At 41.9% G+C, this 23450-nt stretch overlaps 1 protein-coding gene and 1 long non-coding RNA gene across 4 annotated transcripts in view; one reads left to right on the forward strand and one right to left on the reverse strand.

Annotated features, from left to right (window-relative positions):
* The window catches only part of LOC124298229 (neuroligin-1-like), a 72748-nt gene that overhangs the window by 5431 nt on the left and 43867 nt on the right, over positions 1-23450 (reverse strand). For all 3 annotated transcript variants that reach the window (XM_046749967.1, XM_046749968.1, XM_046749965.1), the window contains 3 exons: positions 11072-11336; positions 9499-9699; positions 1007-1171 (listed from right to left, as the gene is read on the reverse strand). In XM_046749967.1, coding sequence (XP_046605923.1) covers positions 1007-1171; positions 9499-9699; positions 11072-11336 — 631 coding nt within the window. The remainder of the gene's footprint in view (positions 1-1006; positions 1172-9498; positions 9700-11071; positions 11337-23450) is intronic.
* The window catches only part of LOC124298241 (uncharacterized), a 38023-nt gene continuing 16205 nt past the window's right edge, over positions 1633-23450 (forward strand). Inside the window, exons 1-2 of the long non-coding RNA XR_006906760.1 lie at positions 1633-1688; positions 23132-23204. This is a non-coding gene — a long non-coding RNA (uncharacterized LOC124298241). The remainder of the gene's footprint in view (positions 1689-23131; positions 23205-23450) is intronic.

Here is a 23450-nt window from a genome sequence, read left to right on the forward strand (position 1 = left end):
TTTTTTAAATACTTTAATTAATTTTCTCCCCCCTTTTGGTTATCAAAAATTTCTCCCTGATAGACTAACTATTTATCATCATCATCATTATTATTACTATTATTATTATGGTCATTATTTTATTAATTATTATTATTCTCATTAATTTTACCTCAACCATGAAATTTATTTATTAAACTTCACATTCCGCACTACACCTCTAGGTATTTAGTTATGTGTAATCGCAACAAAGCCGACAAGCACAACAGTCGATCGCATCTTCGCGGCGAATTTCCGCACGGAATACCTTTTCTACCTTATATCGCTTTTCGGCCTCGCATCGATCACGACGCCCCTCCCCCCCTCTGCACCGTTTTCCCCATTTTTCCCATTTTTCCCTCATCCTGCAAAGATTAGCCCATCGCTGATCGTCTAATTCGGGTTCGCCGTGACCCCAACAAGTTCCGTAGCAATTCGATAGAAAAACTATAAACCTGTTACAGGCTACTTCGGAAGGTTCTTCCTCGAAGAGCCGCTGATTGCGTCGTGATTAAACGATTGGTATTCCGAACCAAAAAATATTGGCGATTTTTTTTCTCACCTCTCAGCTCTTCCGTACGAGCGCAGCGGTGTAATTTAATCTCGGGAAGGGTAAAACGAGTAGAAAAATAGTAAAAAAAAATAAAATAAAGTAAAGAAATAAAACTCGGAGAAAAACTCTGATTATCGTTGAATTTCTCAATCTCGTTTATCTGGTAGATATGCACACGGTGGTTGTTTTTACTCGAGTTTTGCAACATCGTCATTCAGTTTGCTGAGGTAACATCATCGGCGCATCGTTCCGTGAAAAGAAGAGAAAACTTTATTTTAGCTTTGGTAGGTCGAATGCAATGATTTTAAAATTCGATCAACTGTAGCCAAATTTTGTTTTTCCGATCGCCGAAAAATTTGTTACAAGCGAATTGCTCACACCATCGGACACGGTTATTAATACTAGAGATATCGCATATAGAGGTGATTCACTCACGTCCTCGACCTCCCATCCGTCCTTTTGCCAGAAGTAGCAACTAACGAAAGCTGCTGCGACGACGCCTAAAGGTCCGGCACCACCGAGTTCGATAGCCTCGCTTCCCAATACGGCGATTAGACCGCCGCCGAGAAGCATCAAGATTCTCAGCGGCACCATGTAGGGCTGTAATACGAAACAAAGTGATCAATAATCGCGTGCGTGACGATGACAATAAATAATAACAATGACAACAATGATCAAAAAGAAATACTGTTGTACAAAAGAGAATGTTTTCAACCATAAGACGATGGTCACACACCTGAAAAACCGGAAAATGTCAGGGGATTTTTAATTTGGTCATGGATCAAACTGAAATTATAAGTTTTTTATCACGAGAATCAGAAATGATTATTTGAGGTAACAAGTTTACTTCTTTTCGTCGAGAAGAGAAATTTTAGTAATTTACTAGAACTGGGAAAGCGTCAGGGAAAACTAGATTTCAGATCGTAGAAAACGTGGAAATGCGATGGAATTTTATATCCCGAAAAAGTTGTGACCACCCGCGCAATCTCTCACCGAATATATTTGCACGCGCAATTTCTCATTCCCAATTATTCAAACAGTAAATTTCGATTGATTTTGTTTCAGTTGCAGTAAAGCTACGCGTCTGTGAATCGCCTCTGCAGTAAGACCGAATACGGTAGGAAAATTAATACATGTACGGTGTATATTTATTTAGGCAGCTATTGTTTTTTCATTTTCGGAAACAGAATCGAAAAGTACTCGGTACGAGGTTCGGACAAATGTAACGCCGGGGTTATACCTACAGGATAACGTTCAGCTGTGTACCTGCAGGACCTCGACTCTTAAGCCAGCGAATATTGCGAGGACCGCATCGCGATATATTGCGAAAGGCCGTTGGACACATTTCATTCGCGACTAATGTGTGTGTGTGTGCAGGATGCGTTCTGTTTCATATAAAACTCCGCCGGGTTAGATGCCTGTGTATTCTACTGCAGGTGTGAAACGATCGCCGGGAAGAAATATCGCCACGAGGCAAATATTTCGCGAAATATTAGCTCAGGTATCTCTGCACAATAATATACCCGCATATGGTCATAGATATGTCGCACGTACGTTTGTTACACGCACCTGAAACATCATGCGTTGCACTTACTTGTACGTATTGATGTGTAAAACGAATAGACGTTGTAGGTGCGTTCACCTGTGTTTATGTTATATCCATACAGGCATAAAGCTAGTCTGGCACGGGCTATATATCACGCAACGATGCAATACCGCGGCTTATCTATGCTGCGTCATAACATTCATCCATATTATATTTATATCGTTGGTACGCGTGTATGCGCGGTTACGATTCATTCGTATAGAGATCGTTTCCAGTTCACAATCAGCGATTTCTCGTGATCTGAATTATTTTGACGTCTTTCAGGGCGATTGCGTAAAAAAAGAGATCCATTTATTCCCTTATCTTGACACATTGAGGCAAATTTAATTTACTATAGGTAATTATAGTAAGATCTATATCGTTACAGTAACGTCTCGAATATTGCTTGATTTGAGAGAAAATGCGACTTCGCTTCATCATTGAACCAGTATAAAAACATACATCAAAGACGAATAGTAACAAACTGCACAACTAGATCGAAGTCATCGTTCTCGGAACAAATAAGGGGTACTAGATTCAAGCGAATGGACTTCGACGAAATCTATTTTTTTGGTTGAAGAATATCTTCTACTTCGTGTGCGGACAGAAGCGAGAGAAAAGTAATCCCCCCCATAAATTACAGGCGTGGTCCTCGTAACACTTTCGACAGCTCCGATACCCAGCTGGTGTGTAACGAAGATTAGCTACGTAACCCTTTGCAGAGCAGAGACGAAAAGTTCGTCACTTTTATGCCTCGCCTCGCCGCCCCGAAATATCCCTGGGGCACCGATTCGGCCGCGGCAATCGCGACCCTCGAACAGATAACCGAGCTACTCGATGAACCTGGAGAGCTCGGGGAGTTCGGCAAGAAAGGAAAGGGAGGCTTATCGACTCCCGCGGGATTAAACCGCGTTCAATTAGCTCGGGGATTACGCGGCTGAAAATGATTATTTTCAAAAAATTTCACTCCCGAAAAATTCTCTTACGCTTCAACTTTCGAGGCAGCTTTTTAAGTCTGCTGGAATTTTTCGCGGTCCAAGTCCCGTTCTAGCTGTAAAATCTGTCAGGGGTGACCGAATTTTCGGTGTATAGAAATTTTTTGATTTCAAACTTTCGAGAATTATTGAAAATGTTGAAAAATCCTTTAAACTCTGTTCACTAGAATTTTCCGACGACTTGCCATCGATAAGAAATAATTAGACCGATTTGCGTGTTAAAAAATTGTTTGGCTTCAGTTTTTTTTTTTTTTTTCCTGCCAGCTTTTTAATCGAGATTGTCTTCTCTCCGGATTCCCGATCGCGAAACTATTTAGCCTCGATTTCGGCCTTCAAAATATGCCCGAATTGGCATTTCGCAAGGTTTTTTTTTATCATCCAAATGCTAATGATCCAATTTGCGCTCGTTAGCTTGCATAAATAATGCGGTATAGATCTATGATGTTTATATAGAGCCGGGTGATAAGCAGTTCCTAATCTATCCCACGTGGATGCTTTACCCGTAGGATACTCGAAGCGGTTATGGGTATCCCGGTGAATAGATGCACTCACGATTAGACAAATTTCGGCCCACGATCAGTTTAGCCGGGATTCCAGCCGCGAGGTACTCGTCCAATTATTGATTGTTGCTCCGGAGTTGGTCGTGAGGTTAGCCGCGAAATCGTTGTGGGCGCGTGGAATATTCTAGTTTCCTCTCAATTTAACTCTCAAGGTTGGTATGTATTGCATCCACTTACCGCAACGCGTGCATTATACGGCATAAATTTATCATTTTCGATTCGCGTTCACTTTTTTGATCAAAAATCATTTCAAAAATATTCCTTTCTGCAGTTTTTCAAATTTTTACGTCCCCCTTTTTTTCCAACGGAACGAACTTGGCGAGGCAAAATAAGCGTCAATTGTATCCGAGAGATCCTTATCTATGTGCCGTTAACATAACGTGCAATAAATTTATACAATCCGGGGATAATAATGTGCGGGTTTATTTTTGAACCGTGATGTTTCGGACTCGTGATGCTTCGAACTTTTTGTTTTTTTTTTTTCATTATATTTTAATCATTGGGTACACTTGCAATTACCTGCAGCAGTGCGCTTTAATCTCTTTGGATTATTCCTATTAGCACTTCGGTCACGAGTGACGGAAAGCTCGTAATCCCCTGAAATAACATAATGCCGATGCGACATTAACTCCGTTGGTAATTAGTCAGGAAGAGGAGAGAAAAAAGGGAAGCGATGGAAATATTGACAGGCCCGTTTACTTTGTCAGCAGATTATCGCTGCGTTGAAAGTCACGATTGTAAATTGTAATTCATAAAAAGATTATTTATAATTGCGCAATATCTTAGGTACGATTTTGATTGTTTTTAATTGGCTTGTTAATATCTTCTTTATACTGTCAAATCACGAGTTCGAAACTACGTGCGTGCCATCGTTATCTGCTAAAATTTCCCAATGATAAATCTTATAATCAAATCGTATATTCATAGCTAAGAAACGATTTATACTTTTTTCGAAACTGCGTTAAGGTTCCTTATTCTGATTCGTACAGATATTTTCAGAAACAATATTCTGGAATAATTCTCGTCCGCCATTCGATTAAAATGAATAAAAAATGGTCTTTCGGATGATTTGCGAATCTAAAATCCGGCTCTCTGATGAACTTGTATCAGCGTAAATGTTGCACAGAATATGTTGTACCAAATCGGTTGTACAGAAATATTTTCCTACAGAAAGGAATTCGAGATTCGCATCGGAAATAATCCTGCATGATTTATTATCCAGAAAAATATTCTGTAGAACAATTCTTCTATAGAATAATTCATGCAGGTTTAGTTCTGGTGTGAATTTCAAATTCGTTTCTGTGGGAAAATATCCTGTAGAAAAATGTTTCTGTAAAAACGAGTCTGTAGAATATTTGCTCTGTGGAACTGATTTCGGTAGAATCGAATCCCATTTGACAAGATGTATATTTGAAGACGAAGCGAAGCTGTTTAACGCAACAATTATTGAGCATAGTTTCTCTATTGAATCGATCATCCTCACGTTACGTCAGTATCATTGATAATGATGAGTAAATATTTTTTTTCCTTGGTTCAATTCAAAAATAAAAAATGATTCAGCTGCACTACTTAAAGTTTGAAAAAATTTTTCCACCGACGTTTTTTCTGTACAACGAAGCGCATTATTTTTAACAGCGAGTAAAACGAAACTCAATTACATAAAATTTCCTTTGAAATTGGAATATTATTATACCCACGATATTCGTATTTCATTTGATCCAATTTTTTCTCCCTCAATTTTACACCCATACATATTTATAGCCACGAATGTCCAGCGATCAAAGAATCGCCCTCTTTATTGCAAATTTCGGATTTCTCGGTTATTCACGGCCGTCGATACGCCGAAGCAATTAAAATTTTCACCAAAATTAAAGCCCTTTACGTACCTCTTGTGCACAGAGAAAACGGAACGCTAAATTATAGGAAATTTACGTTGGTTATTTCTAACATGTAATTACAGTTGTAATGGTTTTTCTCTCTCGTTTCGGCAAAAAACTTGCAATCGCGCCTGAAGCACTGCGGGTGTCGCTGCGGTAAAATGCAGCCCTGCAGCCTCAGGATTGTGCAATATATGAAACTGGGGAGATAATTCGAAAAATTCGACGTTGCACACGTATAGAAAAGTATGAGAAGAATAGATCTGTGAGAAGAAAAAATTCACTATGCGTACAGGAATTAAAAGAAACGAAATTAATTGTTAATTTATCAACACTTGTGTTCTTTATTTTGAATTTATTTACTTTCCTTTGGTTTTTTTTATTTTCTGAAGAAGCTGAAAGACTTCACATCTGTGTTTGAAATTTTCGATTATCATCACTCGGCAGGTGAATTAATTGAGTCTATTAATTACTCCGGCGGTCTCTGAGAGATGAAATAAAGTCGTTTCTAGGATGAATAACAAGGATTTTCTCCAAATTATATACGTCTGTTATAATAACAGAAACCTCAGCTTTACAAGGGGGTTTGATAGTGGAAACTGTTGACCTTGCGAAGCGACGAATCGTATGTATGATAGAATTTAATGTACTACCGAATATCCGACATTGAATCTTTGGTTTAACGTGAACTGAAATTGAAAATCGAGAGTAACGATACGTGGCGATTTATTTTTTATTACGGTAAATTAACATTACAACAGTGTATTTTGATTCGTGAAATCGTTAAATCTGAAAATCATTTAGAAACTTAAGAACGACGCTTACGATTGATTAATTTCCGATCCGTCAGAGTCTCTTCGAAGATTCCCGTTATACTAAAAATCGACGAGACCTGATCACGCGATCGTTGAAAAATCCGGGCTACAGCGCGTAACAGATTCGAAACGGAAGTTGAATAACCGAGGATCCAAAGAACGAAGTAACGAGTAAAGAGGATTCCGGCGTCAGCCTGTTGCCGAATTTTATTTATTCGGTTTCCGTTCGTCGAGCCGCGGAGTCCAACCAGTCAGTTTAATTTTCCCGCTGCGTTCCCGGAACCATAGAAAAGTCGAAGAAGAGGAAGAGAGAGAAAGGAGAGACGCGTCGGTCGGCCCGCCGTTATTGCCCGTAGAGATTGACTGCTGCCACCTTATATTGTGAGGAATTCCCCGGCATTATTGCTTTTTATGGTAAATTCTTTCGGCAAGCGCACGCGCCCACTAAAATCGAATAGAGCGGCTCGAGTCGGCGGAGTTTTCAGAGTATTTTTCTTTTTCTTTTCCATTTACCCTCGGAGTTTCTGTTCTCTCTGTTGTTATTTTTTTTTTTTATTTTTTCCCCTAGTCCCTGTTACTATTTTCGTTTTTTATTCAGCCAAGTTAAAGCCGTTTGCCAAACTGCGCACCTACCTTCCAGCAAAAATTTATCGCATACGATGGTGTATTATCATGTTTCACCCGAAATCGCTTATTCCCTTTCTCATTTATTATACCACGCGCTCCTCGTCTCCGGCGAACAACATTTACAGACCCCCGCAAGTACACGGTGATATTGTACATGGACGTGTGCGTGTTTCTACGGATGAAAAGTGAGTAAAAAGAAAAAAAAAATAAACATTCCTCGCTACTCAAACCGAGAGAAAAAAATCTGCTGCTGCAGTACTGTACGATATTAAGGTACAACATTCGTTGGATTCGAGGCTATTTTTGCAAGGGGGAGCTCGATTGATGTAACAATGTACAGATTTCGTCGGCATGGCGCTGCTGTTTGTTTGTTTTTTTTTTTTTTCCAAAACTTTGGATTCGTGTTTTACTCGTCTGTTAGAAATTTAGTGATAAAAATTCTCTACCAAAATAACGTCAGAAATTATAATACCGTGAAATCAAAGAATCACGAATTAGAACTATCGTCATTTTGTAAAGAATTTTTGGCGAAGTATAGTCAAGTTTCTTTCTTTTTTTTCTTAATGAAGTAATGCGAAATCTCAGGAAGTTCTAGGCTATTAGTCTTTGAAGTTATCTTAGTATTCCGTATGCGGGGATATACAGTCGGTCGGCATGTATACATGTATATTATTGTGTATAGCTGTTTCTCTGAAGGAACGACGCGACGAATTCCTGATCAATTGGCTCCTGCTCTATAATCAGCTGTTAGTCATACGTACAGTCATCCCGGCCCTTGTACCGCACGATCCGCATTCAATCGACCCTAAAATTAAACTCATACCCTGCTCATCCCCACCCGAGTTTACGAAGATACGTAGGAGCCGATTAATAACGAATCAAATCATTACGAAATTAAAACGCTGCACGTTGAGGCCACTTTTTCTTAGTTCCAATACCTGTATTGGCGAACCAAACATTCGAGGGCTCCAAAATTTGCGACAAAGTAGCGAACACCGTGTTACATAATTGCAAGTCACGTTTTTAGTGCTTTTGACATCATTATTTTTAAATGCGTTATCTTGATGATGATTCACCGGCGTCTTCGGGCATCGTATCGAATATAAATATCCAACTATTGGTTAAAAGATGTGATAAATAATGGATCGTGCACTCGTGGTATTGGAGCCTCAATGATGTACCACTGATTTGACGAGTATACTACCAGTTCGTTCAGAACTTGAAAACGGAAATTACTTCACTGCAGAGGTACCACGGACCGCGGTACTTTTCCCGTATTTGTTTCGCGGCGTCCAAAGCGTGGTGCAATATTCAAATTTCACGTCGAATTGCCTCCTGTCTTTGGCAACCATCCCCGAGGATAGATATTGAAATGAATACGTGAAATCAGATATGAACCGGGAGGATTTCCCCACTTTCTACCGATCTCCGTAAACACGTACACACCTACATACGTGGTGTAAAATTTTGTAAAGGCAAATATTTGCCGGGCAAACGAAATGTTTCCACAAACGTTTAAGCGTTACAAGTTTGCTCTGTATACGACCGGAGAGCAACATAGAGATGGAACGTTGGATGTAGATCGAGTCACGGGCGAACCGTTCGAGATTAGCAATTAATTGACTTCTGGTGTCAGTTTAAAAGAAGACCCCGTGAGTATGCCGATATAAATGTAGGCCTGAGATACCCATACCCGAAAAGAGATCGACGTGTATAAGAGTATAAACGAATAAACAAAGCTGATGCGATAAACTGGAGTACATGGTTGTTACGTGCATATAAGTCTCACAGCATAAATATATATATATATATATATATATATATATATATATATATATATATATCTTCGTTTTATGTACGTATAAGTGTAAGCATGTGGTCAATTAACACCGCCATCGCCATGTGACTTCTCGGACCGGGTGTAAAACGAGTTGGCGTGACACATCGATAGGCATGAAATTTGTCACATGACGACGGTCGTAATGCGTGTATCAACAATATTCTCCGGTCCACGTGACTCGCGTAACGTCGAAGTATTTTTATTTTTAATATTCTCCTTGTATCCAGATACTAATCAAAGTCGAGTCGGGCATCGAAACGTTGCCGAAGCGTTACTCTCACGAAAAATACAACAACGTCTCGTTTCGCGTTTTCCTGCGCGACCGGGTGTCGATCTTTACGAAACGATGGTATCGAGTTAAAGAAAATCGCCCCCGTCCAGTTTCATCGACTCGGATACCACTTTTGTCTCGTCTTTCTTTTTCAGGCTTGACACTCCGAGGCTGTCACGCGGTTGAATTTCATTCATTGAGATTGATCGAATAAAAACACCGCTGCTCCATTGCGGACGGTTGTGTGCGACACGTTATATTCCTCGCTGAGCAGTCACGTTGTCCTTAACCAGCCGGACCACGTGCCGACGATTCTAATTGTAAGCGACGGGTGGAAATTCCAATCTCAGTACTCACGTCGTTTTTCTCCGGTACATACTTAGCGAGGAAACCCCAGAGGATGCCGAAACCGATACCACCGCAGATCGAAATCGGTCCCTGCAATATTTGGTACCACAACGCGTCGTTCGAGAACATGATGCTCTTTATGATTCCAAAGATGGCGACCGAGGCCGCGTCGTCCACGCCAGCGATGGCGATCACCAGGGTTGGTATCCCCTGAAAGGAAAGAGACGTTAAAAAAGCCATTATCAAAATCGAAATCGAATCAAAACGAACCTGTGAGAGTAAAAACGAAGGGGAACCGCGTGACTGACCGTTCGTCGAAGGAGGGAAGAGCGAATCGTCAGCAGAGTCTCGTGACCGAAGCCGAGGGAGTTGAGGGGTCAGTCGAGTCAATTGGTATTTGTCACGTTGCTTAGGTCGGGCCCAGATTAGGTTAGGTTAGGTTAGTTCTAAACTAGGGTCACGCCTATGGAAGCTTAGTCGGAGCGATTAATTTCAGCCCTGAAGCTTTCATCGGTGTAATTATTCCGCTGCGCACTCGCCGTCGGCTTAACCGCCGTGGTAAATAGATCAATGAACGCGATTAACTCTCAACTTTGTCGAATTCACACCCAGGGTATATTTTCATCGTAGGGAAATATTTAACCTCTGACAGGCAATGAGGGTGAAATTCTCACTCCGCCCCCCCTCCGAAAATCTTGTACTCTTCGAGCAGACTTTAAGGATTTTGAACCCATTCAACGTTCATTTTTATTTGTTTAGTTCAACTTGATCACTTTGACAATACAACCATTCTATGCGGAATTGTTTGAACTTCGGTTTAAAAATAAAAATCTAGATAGCTTTATTAGAAGTTGAGATATTTGAAATTAATTTCCACTGGGTATTTTTTACACTCGTTGCCACATTTACATTGTCAAATCAACATTTAATTTGTACTCTGTATTTTTTGTTTTTCACTTAGTAGTATATTAAAAAATGGTTAAATCAACCCAAAAATTTTAATGGACCTGGTGGAATATTTTTTTTTTCTAATCGTGTGGTGACATCGATTTTACGTTTTTAGAATTTTCAAATTTGTCGACACGTTCTCACCGGCCGAAAAAATTCTTGAGAAAAGACACACACTCGGTTTCGAATGATTTTCAAAATTCTCTCGTTACCTCGGGACTCGTGAAATTGTCGTTAACCTCGATCGACTCGATTTTTTTGCAACATCCTTGTAAACCCGTGTCGCTAAGGTACGGATAAAACCTCGGTGAACATTAATCGAGAAAATAACGAGAACGTTCCAATCACGTATCGATCATCGAAAGACGAATGTGATTCACACGCTGGTTTCAATGCCGACACATAATGAGAAGGAGTCTTCAGGACAACATTGAGTCTGAATATCGCTGTGTGACGCGATACGGTACGAACGATTTGAATAAATATTGCCGCATCTCCTCGGTACGATAATTAGCCTTTGGTTTTCAATGCCTGCGAAAAGTGAGATAGGGGTGGGGGGGAGGGGGGGAAGGTGAAGGGGGCGGTCAGAACAACATATATTTATATTCCAATTATTGATCCTCGATATTCGCACCTTCGCAACGCCGTATCCTTTTACTCTGAGCCTGAAGAGGCAGGGAACGACCACCGCCGGTGATACAGCGGCTATTATGCTCCCAAGGAGTAGTCCCCACACCCATGGAAGACCCATGAAATACTTGGACGTCACCGCCATCACGCCAGCCTCGACGACCCACGGTATCAAACCTATCTTCGGCACCGTGATTCGCAAACGCTTCAGCGCCTCCGGGTCCAGGTCTAATCCTGCTCTCGTCAGGATTATAACCAGCGCGAACTTCCTGCGGGAAAAAAAGAGAAACAGGATTTTATCGCGCGTGTATCCGGTATGTATATTCCTGGGAAAGAGCGGGCGAGGCTTCGTCGGAATCATTTTACCGAACTGACAATAAGTGAGCTAGCTACTTTTTATTCGGATGTCTCGGCTGTCGTAAGGATCCGTTTTCATTGCTGCTCGAAAAAGAAAGCTGCGATTTCTTGTTGCTAATATGTGTAATTTGCCAGCAATGATTACTGAGTTCACGCGTTAAACGCTTTTTTCTTAAACGAAATTAACGGAGGAACTCGGAAATTCAAATCAGCCGTGCAATTGACTTGCGATTTAAGTCTGCCGAGAAGTGGTCATTTCGTTATTGCTCACAATCATTCGCAACGCGTAACTCAATTCCGATTCGTTTGTAAAACGAGTATCTTGAGAAAATATAAATCGACCCTTTGTTGTATAAAGTGAATACCTTGTCGAATTATTCCGCTGCGATCAAATGATCGTTATAAATACGTACGTCGGCAAAATTTCAGATTGATGCGGAGCATCGTTTTAAGATAAAATCTTATCGTCGATCATATTACCGCTAAACAGCATCTTAGTCTTCGATCTGTACATTAAATCCAAGCACTTATTTTACAACTACGATTGATACGATAAGCGGTTATTAAATTTGATTACAATACGATAGTCGATAATAATTGGTCACGAGTTTTTATTGCCAGTGTTTCGGTGCCTCGGGTCTCGTGATTTTTTATCGGACTCGGCAATACGAAGTTTCTTCTCCTCAACTTTTTCTCGCTAATAACTTTTCCTCGCCTCACCCCTCGTACATCTCGAAATATAATTTTCAGACGCGTTATACAGTCGCAGTTGGTTGGAATTATTCTTGTTATTAATCGTTATTGTTATTATATTCTCGTTAACAGGGCGTCGTCACGCGAAACCGATCAACAAATGAAATGTAAATTTGTTAAGAGAACGGGCAATTATTGTCAACAGCGGCCGATTCAACTAGGTTAAGTAACTTTGAACGCGTCACTGCGAGCTCACACGTTTAAGGTCGTTAAGTGCAATGTATGGACAATAATTAGAGTATATTCGTTGTTTTCACTTTGTTTCTCATTTCAAACGAAAACAAGAAGCCTCTTCTTCTGTTTCTTTCGCTATGCATAACAGCCCGAAACCGATTTTTTTCAACTCCGTGAAAGAGGCAATTCAGCTGCTTCGTAATATCTCAATCTGTCTGCACTATTTTATGGACATGCGTGTGAGGCATTCCACACCAAACCGACCTACGTACGACTCTCATTATCGAACATTTTTTTTTATTCTCAAGTGTGGTGTAGACTGTATAAAAAAAAATATCACCGGGTTTTAGATTTTTGGTACCGAAGGTTTCATTTTTATTGGTCTCAAAAACACGAAAACTCAATTTTCGAATGAATAGCCCCAATCGATTGGCTTCAAACTTTTCTCATGAATCCTGCGTTAAAAAACGAAAATTCTGAAACCGAGATGAAAGTGGGCAAGCCTTCGGTTCAGAACCTGCAGGCGAAACAAGTAGTTGAAAAGTGAGAAAAAAAAACTGTGAAATTTATATTTAATTCGATTTTTCTCACTTTTTAATTACTTGTTTCGCTTGTAGCTTCTGGACTAAAAGCTTGCCCATTTCTATCTCAGTCTCAGAATTTTCCTTTTTTAACAAAGAATTCACGGGAAAAATTCAAATTCATTAAAAGCTATCCATTCGAAAATCGAATATTTCTCATTTCGGCAGCAGTAAAAATCTAACCGGTAGTTTAAATTCTCTAGACTATAATATATTCAAAAATAAATAAAATCGTTGATCGTGAGAGTCAGAAGTCGGTCGGTTTGGGGTGGAATGACTCATATAAATAGAGGGAGCGTATCGTTCGGTATTATCTAATCGCGTAAGTTAAGTACCATTTAGTTCAATCAGTGTAGATCAATGATGGAGCTACTAGCGTGAAACTGATTGTCAGTTCTTGGCTACCCGACATTTAATTAGGGAATTGTTTCGCGCTCGCTTGAATCCCACCTCCACCGGCATTACTGTAATCTTATCTGACGTGTGACTATCCGTTTATAGCAATTCCAACTCGTAATTCCTCTTCAATCTTCACAAAATGTAAGAATACCCATACATGTTTATGCACCGAATTTGGTTACCCAGTTTATCTAAAAAAAAATAACAATCGATATACGGACCGAGGACCCTTGTCATCAATTACTTCTTGTATACATGTATTAAAATACTTGACGGTCGTCGGTTTGAAATCGTCGATAGAAGCTTACGGACGAAAATCGAAAGTGACATATTGTTTTTATTATCTAATGGATTTGTTCCACCTTTTATCTTGCCTGCCGGTACAATAATTTACGATGGGCAAAGATTTACAACCGATATCTTGGAACATATTTTCTTATCGTTCCAGCCTTTCAAAGATCTTTACCTGCAAATTGAATTTCCGGTACAAGTATTTTCTCCGAGTATAAGCTAACATGTGACATTGCGTCGTGCAATTTTCTACACTATTTAAAATTTGAATTTATATTGCGAAACAACGTTTCGTACACCTGCCATGTTTTTAATTTAATCAAAATCGATGTACTAAAAATTGTAAATTTGTTAATTTTTTAATTTGTAATTATCTACGAGGTAACAAAGTTCTAAGCGCCCGTGCCGTCGACCACTTTTTTAATTTACGACCCTAATTAGTCTGCAATTATTACTGATGAAGTTCTCAAGCATAAGTAATTAATTAAAATGTGCTAATGTTTACACTTAATCCAACTGCTGAATTTTGTACTGAAAAAAATTTATTCACAGTTTCAATTATATATGCTCTATACGTGAAAGTTGCCACTCTCTCTCTCTCTCTCTCTTTCTCTCTTTCCCGAGTAACCAGCGGATAAAAAATCGTTCGTGAACACCGACCTGCAGAGCACGGACTAGAATCGAGGACAGAATGAATATTTATCGCACCCTGAACGGTGAGTTGATTTAGTTTATCGGGTCGAAAGGATTCCCAAAAGCGCTTCAAATCCTCACTATTTTTTAATGCGAAATTATGGTCGACCTTCCAAGACGTCAGTTTTATGCGAGCCATCGCGTATCGGCGCAGTTGACTACAACAGCTGCTTAGCAACTGGAAGTCCTATAATAGCCGTGGCGAAAATTGAATTCTGCAAACCCGGACCGATTTGATCGAGCATGCGGCGAATTGTCTGCATTTAGAGAAAATTCATCACCTCAGAATCGCAGAAAATGCACGGATAATGGAAATGTCGAGCGCAACGAAATCCGTCGCGGAATCAAAATTTGGACGCACTCGATTATTTGGCAGAACAGAAAACACGTGGATCACTCGTCGCACGATCTCGTCGGTCGAAGCCTTCGCGTTTTTACAGTCAGCCTCACCGCGTCGTACGTGACTTGGCGCTGAATTAACCCCCGGCTAATGCTTGACGGCAAAAGTTAAACGAGGCAAAGGACACCATTTATTTATTTATTTTTTTCCTTATTCATCATTCCTTACGACAGGCTGGAACATTCACCTTGACATTTGACACAATTTCACGTTATTACAAGCACATAATGCACTTGCACCTTGCACTACGCCGTGAGATCAGATACGCCGATGCCAATGGCGTAGTTTAGTCAACCTCCTCACGTAGTCGAAAGTGTTTCGCTTGGCTAACTAAGCCCGTATTTAAGAGAAATATTTTGGTACTTGAGCTAAGTGAATTATGTTTATCGTACAATTTTGTAAAGAGTTTGGGCAGAATTATGAGGAACTGAGACGGCAATTTCGATTTCCGGCCCCTTGTTTGAAGCTCCTCAGCTATCTGATGGTATTCAATAAATACTGCCGTTAAGGGGGGACTCCGGTGATATTCCGATAACGTCGAGTTTCTCGATTTTGAAACGAAGGAACTTTTGGCTGAAAATTTTCAGCACATCGCTGCCAAAAATTATTTTCGCGTACACTTCTATCGCAGAAGATTGAAATTCGTTTTCAGGACACATACTGCCATAATCTAAATTTTGCTGGACGGCATTTTTGATCACATTTTTTTTTAGTTATTTCAAAAATAAAAAACTCGTTATTATCGAAATTTCACTAGAGTCCCCCCTTGATTTGTTTTCAGCGTTGTGTCACGTGATCGATTTAAGCATTTTCAAGAGAATGCGTATCATTCATTCGTAAAATATCGATTCAATTCGTAATTTCTAGCGATATGATCGTCTTGATGGTAGGAAATGCGCTCTGATTAGCTAGGATTGATAAATTGTCATACGAATAAATAATCGAATAATTTTCAAAATACAATCTGAAAGCTTGTCTTGACGTATCAAAATAAATTCTGCTCACAAGAACGCACTTTCCGATGACAGCGATCGTTCTACGAGAAATTATGAATCGATTCAGTTTCACTTAAGAATGGGATGGATCCTCGTAAAAAAAAACTTTTAAATTCACGCTAAAAACACGTAAACGCGAATTATTGCAGTGTGACGTTGAATGCTGCTACGATAACTACAAGAATCTACAAACGAACAAACATCAGTAGCTACACTATACTTTTGGTAAACGAAATTATAAAGATATGGTTTCTGAAATACACACAATTAAAGATTCTTGTACCCCTGATTGTACATTTCAGTAGTCACACGAAATAACCACGGATCGAGAAACCGATTATCGTATTTTAACTACAGTCGCGAATTTGTTTCAGTTTTATGTTTTTGACTCGAGTACAGACAGCACAGAGTAGCAAACGAAATATTTTCAAATAAAATAAACAAAACTTTGGAGGCAAATACTTCCACATAGTTAGCCCAACGACGCTTAAGCGAGAAATAACTGATACCACGAGGTTTGTCCAAACCACATGGTTAGGTTGACAGCACTTGACGTTTTTTTTCTCTTCCCTGCATATTACGTTTTGAGTCGAGTTACGACGTACGCAGAGTGACCCGGGCTAGGTGGATGTGTACTCGTAACTCGTTAACGTTAGTGAGACGGCGATGCACTTGTGCCGGAGGTTTTTCCTCGACATCGTGCTCGGTGCACAGGTTATGAGAGGGAGGCTACGTTGTCAGCCCGGATCTCATTCTTCTGCATTTTTATTATCACCTACTTCGGGCAGTATATTTTTGGCACAATTGTCAGCCGTGCTGTAGGTAGGTAGGTAGGGTGAAGTCGGAGAAAGGGCGGCCTTAAAAATGAGTACCAATATGCCACCACTCGACGCCGGGAATTTTCTATTGTTCGTTTCGTCTCGCGGGTTAAGTTGGGAGAAGAAGAGGGGACTTTGAACCAGCGAGGAAAGTTCCCATTCGTTTAATTGTAATCCCAATTAAATCCGGCTCGCCTCCACCCTCCCCCCACACCGCACAGCGCGAGGTACCCTAAGGAAAGTCCTTAAAAGAATCACGCTCGCTTTCCTTCCACTCCTAACTATCTCGACCTACTCCTGCACCGGATCCGCACTTTAATCGCCATCTCCTCATTGCTCGTATCATCGCCGAGTTCTAGACGGTTGGTTCGCGAGATGTGCAGCAGTATCGCGGAGAGCACATTTCCTCAATCCCGAGTCAGCCGCGCTTCCAGATATAATCCTGTTCGCATTTGCCTGCTCGCTGACTCGCGTTAATACCTCAAGATGTAATCGCTGCTAAGCGTTCACCGAAAATTCATTCCGTCTACCAAACTGACGATTTCTTTCTCTCTTTCATGCGTGAGAAACGGAGAGCGTATATTCGAGGAAACGGGTGTACGTACGTCGCGGTGTAAGGTACGTTGGACTTTGACTTACCGGAGAATGGACAGGACGGTCGAGTATTTATCGGCGAGGCTGATGAGCCCGGTATTTTGCAGAATCATGCCGGTCATCAGCATCCCGATCAGGGCCGGCAGAGTGGTCAGGGAGAATAACCACCCGCCGAAGTGCGCGGCGATGCAGAGGGCAGCTAGACTGAAGAAGGGTCCTCCCGGAGCGGCGTCCTTGCCTATTATACAGTACAATATGCCCCAGACCATCAGGCCGAGGATGAAGAGCGCGAGTATCCTTGCGAATTTCCTGTAAGTCGGGAAGAAGGGCTGGGGGCAAACCCGCTTCCAGCCGGGCGGCTCCCAGGACGGCGTCGCTTCCTCGTGGCCGTGACATCGCGTGCAAAACGAGTAGAGCCAGGATCTGCGTGCGTTCCGGAAAAGCAATGAAAACGGTTAGGCGTCGTAAGGAAAGGTGAGAATGGGAATCGGGCGGAGATAGATGTGCGATACGAGCAATTGCGCGAAACCGGTTTAATCCCGATGACATTGAGAATCTCGTGTACGCGGCTCTGGTTTACCAGGGCGACCGGAAGCTCCGATGAAAACTAATCCCACGTCATTTTACCCGCGCCCACACCCAACTCCGCAACGCTGCGATGGCCTCACCGGTACCGCACGGCCAGTTTGCATGGAAATTATTCACGATACGTAATACCGAGTTGACGAAAAGTTATTTATCAGGGATTGAAACTTCGTTCGGACTTTTCGGAAAACGGATTCACGTCGTTCGGATACCAGTAATGCAAACTCGCCTCTTCATTTCCTCGGTGTACTCGGTTTTACTCCTGATCGAGCTGCTCAGACTGAGAGCGGACCTCTTCCTTCCGTTCGCGCGTCCATTCTCGATGTTTTCCGAACTTCCGTAGTGGCTTCCGCTGTGAAGAATGGACTTTCTTCGTCCCTCGGAGTTCGGCTCGGAACAGGCGCTGACTTTGCGGTGATGTTCGAAGCCGAAATTGTCGAAGCCGAGGTTTTGCTCGCTTATCGATACCCGCCGCGTCGGCTTCGAGACCTCCTCGAACTCCTTGAGCTTTATCTCCGGCACCGACACGTGGTTTTCCATCTTCCCCGAATCGGACGAGTCCTTCGGCGAATGCACCCTTCACCCTTCTCACTTTCCCCTTTCCGTTGGGGCTCGGTGTCGAAACCTCGAGTCCTTTTCCGACGTGCCGCCTTCCGGAACACCTGGACGCGCACTCCGCGGTCCACTCTTTGGTCTCTCTTAGAGCACCTCGGCGATCGGCGATCGGTCAAAGAAGCCGCAGCGTCCACTATTCATTCGTGACACACCGTGTGATATAATAGAGGACAAGAACGGACAAAAGCGGTTCGCAACGGAGGATGAAAAGATGAAAAAACACACGAAGCGGAGAAAATTGATGATGACGTTCTCGGCACCGTCCTCCTGACATCTGCACAATGAACTACGCTGTCTCTTTTTCTTTTTATCACAGACTTTGGACAACTCGCGGCAACGCCATGCGGACGATCTTCTTTTTCAAAATATGTTATTCAGTCTTGATCGGTAATCAACCGCCCGTCGTTCACCGTCGATGAATCTACGTTCATTTCGGCACTTGGTCGATAAGACCCGTTAATCCCGATTCGAGGAGGGTCGGGACTGCCCAGCCGTTCCTCCCCGGGGACTGTTTTCGTTGCAGCGTCGTCGAGAAGACGTGAATTATCTATCCTTCAATCTATGCGGAGTGGAACGACGAGCCATCAAGCGCACGTCCAGTCCTCTCTTCTCCGCAACTCGTTACTTCTGCTCTCAGCTGGTCGCTGCTCACTGGCAGCTATACGCGACGGTCACTCCGGTGGTTACTGCTCGAGAATTCCTGCAACCGTACAACGTTACGTATGTCAATGTATAATGCACGAGCTCTTCAATAACGCACTCACTCATTCCTCTTCGCTCCTTCCACGCACTCGACACATCCATAACGCACAATGCACGGGCCATTCGTACCGGGCTCACCTACGTGGGTCCCATTTTAATACCGGCAACCGGCAAACGGCGCTACTACACGCTTCGCTCGACTAACGAACGAGCGAATTCGAGGCACACGGTTCTTTCACATCTCGTCTAATCTGCAGCTATCGCGTAGAACCGTGTCGCTTGAATGACGGTCCGCAGTTACAGAAAACTCTGTACGTACATTATTCGGTATCAATTACTGTGATCTCATTTTCCGAGGCGGATAATTCATCGATCGCCGTATCGTGCTTGAATAAAAATTATTCTTGCACACGATCGTCCGATCTTAAAATTTTCTACAGCAGAAACGAATTGGAACATTTCCTGTTACTTCGTACAATATTGTAAATGTGCGTAGTGTTTTTTACGAAGAATTGTTAATTTTCTTCAAAGTATTTTACTGCCTTGGTAAATTTTTTTACTGAGATGATGAAAAATTTTCATCAAAATTTACAAGTTTTTACGAGAAACTTTGCGTATTTGCAATTTTTCCTACAAATTTACACGAAATGTTCCAATTTTCCGGTATAATTCGTAGAAAATCGTAGAAATAATTTTCACCGGGGGAACCTTCGGCACTGACAATTTTCGAGTACTCGAGGAGTACCTACGCATCGAATATTGTAAATCGTGATACTTTACACGCCCTGCACACGATGCGGTATGTACGGAGGGTCATTTTACACGTGTAAATGTGTATTTTTATACCGAAATTATGGGGCTTTCCGGGTCGTTTGTACCGCATCTTCTTATTCTTTCCTCGATATCTCCGATTTTACAGACATGTATTCGTCGAGGTTATAGACAACCGCGCACTTTTCGAGAAATGAAATTCACCGGTACATGCATTATACGCAGTATATATTTATCACCGTTGACATTATGCCTCGACGAGTTACGATCGGACCGAATTTCTCCCTGCGGTATTTATTTCGTCCTCTGACTTTTATGTTTCCCTCTTCGTTTTCTCACAGGTTTCGCCACCTTGGGCCAGTTTTCGCCTACCGTCAACCCGAGCTTCTTTGACTCACTTTTTGAAATTCTCGAGGAGTCTGAGAACCCGCGACAAGTTTCCTTGGCAGTATTTTTACAGCTGAAGTTGGCTATCTTTGATCCTCGAACTCCTTGAACCGGTTGAACTTCGAGCCCGAGTAACTTTGCCCCGCTTACACTCGAGTTCATTTAATATCCCCAATTTCAACCGACTAACAAGACCTTCGATGTCACTTGTATTTACGATAAACATCTTATACAGCTATCTCAACTATCAATTAAAACAACACTGAACACTTTGTTTTCCCGCGTCGTTTACACGATGTAAACGATGCGAAGACTTGTTTTTTACCGGACAAAGCTACCCGAATAGGGTCAATGCTGATGCCCCACTTGACGGTAGTCGAAGGATTGACGGAGATCGAGTTCTGGTTATTTCATTTCACAGTCAAGAAGCGAACAAATAACTTCGATAAAGGTACTTCGGTTCGGAAGAATTCACGTTCAAGTGTTTCAATATCGAATTTTCATTCAATTCTCTCTGACGCGTGTCAATAAATCGAGATTCATTTTCTTTTCGTACTTCAGAAGATTTTCCGAGATTCTTACATTATAACGAACGAATTATTTAATTTTACTTTGAACCCTGTCTTCGAACGTATCGCACTGCTCGACTGGTATTAAAATACTTTTTTTCAAAATAAAAGACGTATCATCGGTAAAAAACCTGCGTACAGTCTGCGAAACTCCTCGGTATCCGTGATTTCGCAAACGGCTTGAGCCATGCGCGACGATGCGACAATTAAGCTCTCCCATAATTCCGCAAGACTTTTTTCTCAGTAGTCTACATTCTGTACTTCTTACATTACAGTCACCGAGTTCGAGTCCTTCGTAACTCTGCTCAAAGACAAACGTTGGAATTTCGTTTCGTGGTACGTGACTTCGGACTGCATTTTTGTCCTGGTCAAGGTTCCATAGTTGCGCGGCTAGCACAACTGGCTGTTAAAATTTCGCCGTAAAAACAACGTCGTCGTCGACGGCGAGTGGAAGCAATTCACGTACAACGTGCGCGTAATGTCGTTAAACACAGAAGCGTAGGATGGGCACAGCTGGAAATCTCATTGACAGTCTATAAAGCGTCTCGTCGGTTACATTATTGCGATTATATCAAGCACGGACTAGTGGGTGTAGGTATACGCAAACAATAAAATTGTCGGTGTCGCGGTGCCCCTTTTGCGGCTTATGGGCGCGTACGTGCATTATCTCTCGATATTCCCAGCTGAATGCGCTGCATTCAGTGCCCCGAGCGATGGAGTTTGGAAAAAGGGAAAATTGGATCGGCGCGAGTTCCGCCGGAAGCGGCCTCGAATTACCGGAAGAATCGAAGAAAGGCTAGGAGGAATAGAGAGGGGGGGGGGGGGGGGGGAGCAGGGCAGAACTCGAGACGCGAATTTTAACACACGGACCGCACTTCTCGTCGAATGATAAGAAGCACTACCTTTGATTATCAAGTAATTCGGTAGCTATTCTCTATACCTGTCGTCCGCCTCGGCGTACAATTTCTCCGACTTCCGGTTTCCTCAAATCGCCTCCGAGCGATCGCCGAATGCTTTTTCACGCATCAACGGATACGTCACACTGTATATTTCGATTCACGCGGCGCGATTTTTTTACCACTTATCCGATGCAGTATCGCCGGAGGAATCGCAGCTCGGAATTCCGAATTCGTCCGTAAATCATTTATACCGAATTTAGGAGTTTAAATTTTTCAGAATTTATGGCCGCGTTTGCCGACACTTTGAAAAAAAAATCCTCGAAAAGCTTACTTCTCCCGCCTCGTCTTACGTTTTTATCGACCAATTTTTTATTTTTTTTTTATTTACGTCATACACACCGCTCGCGCACACTCGACGACGGGATCAGCGACAGGGTGCTGACCGTTTCTCCCTGCTTGCGATATTTATAGTAAATCCGTGGGCATTTGGGCGGCGGATTCGAGAGGCCTGGTGGTGGGGCCCGGTTCTCTCTGCGATCTTAACAGGATCGTGATAATTTGTTGACCAAACAAGAACGTGACTCTGTTACTTGGCGCAGTTAGCGACGCGGCTGCGATGCAGTTTAAATCCAGCTTCCTCCGTTCCTCTCTCCAGCCTCTCTTCTTCGCCAGTCCGAACGATACTCAAGACTGTCGTCGATATTATGTAGACCAGTTTAGCGGTTCGTTCTGTCGGCCAGATCCAATTAGTTCTAATTAACACTGCCGAGGCGTCGGACGCGTATATAATACCTACCAATCGCGGGGGCATCGTGTGTGCCTTGTACAACACGTCTTTCTCTCTCTCTCTTACACACACACATACACATACATGTATACTTATCCGCACAATCTTTCAGACGTCATCCATATCTCTGCACTATGCTACACGCGTCTCTATGTATGACGCCTAATGCCTTATATACCGACGCGACGATTAACCAAGATTATCAATAGAGAGCTGCGCTGGATTCAGCATAAGAAATTGCACTTTGTTAGCAGACGTTGAAGGTTGCTGTTTAAGAAATTCGCATATTTTTCAATTCTCGTTTTTTGAGAGGTTGAAGCTGGTAACGTTGTCCCAACGAAACTTTGGGGAAATAATCGCTATTTTCATAATAATTACAATGATTTTCAAGGAATTAAGATTTTGGAAAATGAGTGTGTTTTATTTTATTACGGGTTACCGAATTTCAGACAATTTCAAAATCGCGAAATAACGCTTTTTCCTCAGCATGAATAGTTACGATAACGTTACTAGCTTCAATGTGATCTTTTTTCTCCCTTGTAACGAAATTAGAAATTTTCTCGAAAATAATGTTAGAAGTGCAATCGTAGAGGAGAATATTTTGTTTTAAAAGTTGTAAATTTTAACCGCATTTTGAAACCTGGGTACCCACACGTCTAGGTGATATTTGAGTTCTGGAAAACTTTTGTTGCAGGGTGCCGAGCATCATCTGGGTCAAACAACACGTGCAGACTCGACACGCGAGGATAGGTCATCCTCATATGGTTGTAAGTTTAAATTTGTCATATTTTTATATTTATATACAGCAGCTGAATTGTGACATAAAATTTTTTTATAACGTCACGCGATATCTTTCCTGTTACGTGTTTCCCCTTCTTTTTGTACCGTTTGTTTTTTTTTCAACCCTCGTCGTTTTACCTTTTTTCTCTGGTCCTCGGAGTGGATGAGTGGATCATACAGCGATGCGAGGCAACGGATGAGGTTCTCGCAGTAGGCTCCGAATAACATAACAA

Source organism: Neodiprion virginianus, chromosome 2, assembly GCF_021901495.1.
Source record: "Neodiprion virginianus isolate iyNeoVirg1 chromosome 2, iyNeoVirg1.1, whole genome shotgun sequence".
Lineage (NCBI taxonomy): Eukaryota > Metazoa > Arthropoda > Insecta > Hymenoptera > Diprionidae > Neodiprion > Neodiprion virginianus.